General features: G+C 30.9%; 1 protein-coding gene across 1 annotated transcript; it reads right to left on the reverse strand.

Annotated features, from left to right (window-relative positions):
- Window positions 1-994: 994 nt before the first annotated feature.
- On the reverse strand, window positions 995-3,367 carry LOC131596941 (protein neprosin-like). Its single transcript, XM_058869671.1, has 7 exons — window positions 3,242-3,367; window positions 3,060-3,146; window positions 2,777-2,971; window positions 2,219-2,383; window positions 2,026-2,079; window positions 1,522-1,659; window positions 995-1,418 (listed from the first exon to the last, which is right to left on the reverse strand). The coding sequence occupies exons 1-7, from the start codon at window positions 3,365-3,367 to the stop codon at window positions 1,050-1,052; spliced, it is 1,134 nt and encodes a 377-aa protein (XP_058725654.1). The 3' UTR covers window positions 995-1,049.
- Window positions 3,368-5,958: the final 2,591 nt, after the last annotated feature.

Here is a 5,958-nt window from a genome sequence, read left to right on the forward strand (position 1 = left end):
TTGTCGAGTCTTTGGTGTGGGGACCAACCTCTCTGCTCCTCTGTGCCGGATCTTTATGAAGCTTCTTCAAATAAATTATGTATTATTGCCAATTCTTTTTGCAGGTCTGATGAAGGTATTAGGTGACTGCCCACTGTTTTCATGGGTATAGAAGACGTTGTAGCTGTGTGTGCTTCCAATACACTTTTAATGAATCAATGGCAGCTTCTTTTGGCCTTGTTGGATTCGGTTCAAGCAGGGGAAAGTGGGGAGGATAGGTTCGTGTGGAAGCTGAACCCAAGTGGGTTTTTTTCGGTGGCAAGTATTACTGCTATGTGTTCTCGCGCTAAGCAAAGTGCTTGGCAGCCTCTAACGGTGAGGTATTTAAAAATTTTGTGGAGTTTGGACCTTCCGTTACGGATCGCGATTTTTGCTTGGAGATTTTTCTCATCCAGGCTCCCTATTATTGACTCATTGATTGCTAGAGGGATGGATAATATTCCTAATTTGAGCTGTGTTTTTTGCGGGGTCAATCTGGAGTCTCTTACGCATGTATTTTTCGATTGTTAAGTATCGAAGAATGTGTGGGAGTGAGTTTATACTTGGTTAGGTGATGAAGTTCAGTTTTCTTTACAAGAACTCAAAGAGTTTCTTGTCATTCAAGACAAGGTTAAGAAAGCAAAAGAAAAGGTGAAGATTAATTTCGTTTGGATTTCCTTAATATGGAGCTTATGGATTATGCGTAATTCTATTATCTTCGAGCAAGCTTCATTTAGCTTTGAAACGATGGCATATAATGTAATGTTTTTATCTTGGAGTTGGTTAGCTAGAATAAGTGTGTCACATTCTTTTTCTAGTTTCTATGAGTGGTACAAGTTACCGCTTAGTTGTTTCGGGAATTTGTGATCTGTTGTAAGGGTTGCACCCCTAGTGCGATTTCTTAATCTCATTTGCTTTAAAAAAAAACTTATAAAATTAATAGTTTTAAAAATATTTAATAAAAAAAGGCAAATCATATTTGTCCATGTATTATTAGAAATCTTTATTACATAGAAATTTGTTCATTATAATTAGGTATTACAATTACCACCCGGTCCTCCAAATTGAAGAGAATATCCCTGATTTCTTTTTTTATCTTTATAATTTGCAATTCCATAGCAATTAGGAGCATCATTATAACTTTCTACCGTAAATGGTAGAGGATCAAAATGGTTTCTAACTATATCCAAATATTTTACAAACCTAAAATAAGATGCATGTGTGAAGTCACTGTCAGGTTTGTGTCCGGAACCCATTGTAGGGCTATTAGTACCCGCAGGAGTTACAGTATATCCACCAAATCCCACTTCTTCAGCTCCGTCCAATATGAAGAATAAAGCCGCAGGAAAGTATCCAATATCCTTATCCATCACTTTTAACCACCAATTGCCTACATTATCCTGAACACCGCAACATTTTATATTGTCAGTATATTTCCATTAAACTCTATTTTTAAATTTAAATTATACGTAAAGAGATGAGTTTGTAAAGAGATGAGTTTACTCGTGAAATTTGAAGGGGCACTTCAATTATCTCTCCACCATAAGTAGATGTTTTAGATACACGCCCACCAAAGGTGTATGATCTGTCAACCTGAATGAAACCCTTGCATAGCATATTGAAGCATCCATTTTTACCTGACTGTAGTTTTTTAATATCATGTTTAGTATTTTAATTTTCTAATAAAATTACATATAAAAATTAAGATTAAAAAATATTAAAAATATTAATAATAATAATAATAATAAAATTATCCATAACCATTTATGTGAAAGAAGTGTTCTGATTTACCAATTTGAAAAAATTTGGTAGAGTTATCCATAAACATTTAACACTTAAACTATTTCATAAATAAAAATATATAATAACATAAAATGAAGTTAGATAATTAGTTTAAGATACAATCCTTAAATGTTTGTGATGAGTAGAAAAATTGTTACTTATGTAAAATAATTTATATACTAATAATAATTGAATAGCTAAATTAATATATAAATTTTTACTTACCGTCCAAAACGAAAATAAATGTGTTTGATCGTCATTATATAATTCTGGAAATACCTAACATAAAATATGAAATAAATTAGAAAATAATTCATAAGTCTTCAAATTCATTTAAAGATAAAATTTATATCTATATATACAACCATATTTTTTAGAATAAACAAAAATTAGAATGATAAAATAAATATAAACTCACATGCCATCCGACCGAGATTTTATTAAGATCATTTCCTCCCCCACTTCGAACATATAAAGAACTTGCACTTGATTGGCCTTTATAAACTTTTGGATTCCAAACACTAGTAGTTCCACTAACTCCATAATAAGGAGAACCCACTGTTGAAAGATATATGCGAGAAAACTACAATGCCAGTAGATTTACATAATAATAAAATAAAGATAAGATATGTTGATTATACAAATAAATTAAGAAATTTAAAATATAATTATGGCTTAAATGCATTTTTGGTCTCTATAAGTTAGCGAGTTTTTTATTTTTGTCATCAAAGTTTTTTTTTTTGGTTTGAATCCCTATATTTCACTTTCGCGGTCGTTTTAGTCCCTAAAATCAAAATCCTCATGAAACCTGCATATTTTTCTATGAATTTTAGCTTTAGGGACTAAACCTCAAGCAAAAAATAAGATATAGGTATTCAAACAAAAAAAATTTACAGGGACGAAAATAAAAAACCCGCTAGCTTACAGGGATTAAAAGTGCATTTAAGCCTATAAATATTTATTTGAGAAAACTTACATGATTGATCGCGCCATTTTGAGTTACATTCTGAGCATTGAATAATAATTTTCCTTGAATTAAATCATTTTTCGTTGTCCTCCGTATAGGAACGGTTTCTTGAGGACACCTAAATTTCTCAAGTACAAACTTATGCTTGATAGATGAATTTTGAAATCTTTTTTCAGTAATATTCTTTTCAAAAACTGGTTTTCTCTAAAAAAACAAAAACAAAAAAAGAACATTGAAACAAATTGTATAAATAATAAAAAATTTGAAAATAATACGCATTAAATTATTTTACCTGTAATTTGTGATTTTTTAATAAAGGATGATCAAAAGCTGGTTGTTTGTTAATATCAACACAATCAACTATGTATCCTGACTTTGTCTATAAAAACCATAGAAATGAAATAAAAACAAAATTGTTAAAAAAATGGATCAGATTAAACCAACTTAAACCACTAGTAAATTATGTGTAAATACATGAATACTCTTTATAGGAGACTTGTTAAGGGAGTTTAGTTGTCTCTCTAGTTCCAAATCCTCTTCATTCAACCCATTTGGCATACCATTATCTTTGTGCGCAATAATAATTGTCACCAAACACATAACCAAAAAAAAAATATTGATCATTTTTGACATTCTCTTTTAGCAAAGACTTAACTATATTAGATCCGAGTTTAGTATCATGCTTATTTATAGGCAGATGTTGAAGAACAAATAAAACAATATAATAATTTAATCAAGATAAAATAAATGAGGACAATGATATGTATTGAATAAATTATTTTTTTATTTGTTTTGATAAATGTTTCTTAATAACCTACTTTTTTTGTTTGACCTTTTTATTTTATTTTTTGAAATAATCTTTTTGAGATAAACATTTCCCTTTTTTTTTTAATCAATTGAAAAAGTCATAATTTTTCAATTTTTAAAAGCACTTACCATCTTAATATTTGTAGTTTTATATACAAACAAAAATTCAATGTATCAAACAAACTACATCTATTTTGTTAATTTCATACAAATTAAGAAAGACTAGAAAGTATATATATATATATATATATATATATATATATATATATATATATATATATATATATATATATATATATATATATATATATATATATATATATATATATATATATATATATATATATATATATATATATATATATATATATATATATATATATATATATATATATATATGACGACTCAAGTGAGAACACTTGGTTATTATGAAAAATGAAAATAATTAGTCACGACCATTAGATTTTGATTTGTTGATTTTAATGAACTTAATTGGTTTTTTTTCTATGATCCTTAATATATATATATATATATATATATATATATATATATATATATATATATATATATATATATATATATATATATATATATATATATATATATATATATATATATATGAGGAGGGTTATATTGACTCCAAGAGTAAGTGTTCAACACTTACTCCAAATCATAACCATTGATTATCATTAATCCAACGGTTTTAATTAAAGTTTTATATATAAAATATTTCCAAAAATAATTAGATTAAATGATCAATTAAAACCTTTAGATTAATGAAAATCAATGGTTATGATTTGGAGTAAATGTGAGCACGGTCGACCAGTTGGTCAATAGTCGTTAATGTTTTCTAATCCTGTTGTATTTGATTTGTGTATCTAACACGATCGATACTGTTTGTCTGGTTATTTGGTTGTCGTAGGACGATGGTTGCAGGTAGGAATCATGATGCCATTGCTGAGGCGTTGAGGATGTTGGCTGGCTCCATTGGTCAGATTCCTCAAGCGAATGCTGGTAACTGGAATGGAGATGATGATGAGTACCGTGCTTTGGGGAGATTCCAGAGGAACAATCCTTCTGTCTTTGAGGGTGAGCATGAACCTGATAAAGCTCAAGCTTGGCTGAAGGCAATTGAGAAGATCTTCAGAGTCATGAACTGTACTGATGCTCAGAAAGTACAGTTTGGTACTCATATGCTGGAGAAGGAAGTTGAAGATTGGTGGAACAACACTCTTCAGAGGTTTGAAGAAGATGGCATTGAGGTTACTTGGGGCCTTTTCTGTGATGTCTTCTTGGAGAACTATTTTCCGGAAGATTGTCATGGGAAGAAGGAGGTGGAGTTCCTTGAGTTGAAACAAGGAAGTGGTACTGTTGCTGTTTATGCTGCTAAATTTCAGGAGCTTATCAAGTATTGTCCCCACTACAATACTGCTAATGCTGAGAGATCTAAATGCTTGAAGTTTGTGAATGGCTTGAGACATGATATCAAGAAGGCTATTGGTTACCAACAGATTACCCGTTTTACTGAATTGGTTAACAAGAGTCGGATTTATGATGAGGATAGTAGAGAGTGTGCTTCTTTCTACAAGAGTTTGAAAGGGAAAAATCAAGATCGTGGGAAACCGTATGATGACAAGAGGAAACAAGATGGTTTTGGCAAGAAACCAAGTGGGGGAGGGTCTTCTACTCCATTTAAGTGCTTCAAATGTGGTGTTGAAGGTCATCGTGCTATTGATTGTGGTAAGGATCCTGTGACATATTTCAAGTGTGGCAAGAGTGGTCACAAAGCAATCAACTGTAGGACTGGTTCGAGTGTGACTTGTTTCAACTGTGGAGAGAAAGGTCACATTAGTACCAAATGTGACAAACCAAAGAAGGAGCAGTCGAAGGGAAAAGTGTTCGCATTGTCTGGTGCGGAGGCCACTACTGATGAGAGGCTAATCCAAGGTACGTGCTTTATTAATGGTACACCTTTGATTGCCATTATTGATACTGGTGCAACACATTCTTTCATTTCTTTGGATTGTGCTAAAAGATTGAATCTTGTCTTATCTGATATGCGTAGAAGTATGGTTATTGATACACCTGATATGGGTTCTGTGTCTACTTCGTATGTATGTCTGAATTGTCCGTTGAGTATCTTTGGTAGAGATTTTGTGATTGATTTAGTTTGTCTTCCTTTAGAACAGCTTGATGTGATTTTGGGTATGAATTGGTTGGAATTTAATCGTGTGTATATTAACTGTTTTGATAAGACAGTCATCTTTCCTGAGAATTGTGTTAAAAAAGATTTGTTTTTGTCTGCTAAGCAAATTGATGAATCAGTGCAAGATGGAGCTGAATTGTTTATGTTGCTTGCAACCTTAGATATGCACGAGAAGAGA

Source organism: Vicia villosa, linkage group LG4 (genome assembly GCF_029867415.1).
Source record: "Vicia villosa cultivar HV-30 ecotype Madison, WI linkage group LG4, Vvil1.0, whole genome shotgun sequence".
Lineage (NCBI taxonomy): Eukaryota > Viridiplantae > Streptophyta > Magnoliopsida > Fabales > Fabaceae > Vicia > Vicia villosa.

Coding starts and splice junctions, on each gene's coding strand:
- LOC131596941 (XM_058869671.1), bottom strand. CDS start 3,367: ATGTGTTTGGTGACAATTATTATTGCGCACAAAGATAATGGTATGCCA. Junction 3,147..3,241: donor CTCCTATAAAGAGTATTCAT/GTATTTACACAT, acceptor TGGTTTTTATAG/ACAAAGTCAGGATACATAGT. Junction 1,660..2,025: donor ATTTATTTTCGTTTTGGACG/GTAAGTAAAAAT, acceptor AAAAAACTACAG/TCAGGTAAAAATGGATGCTT.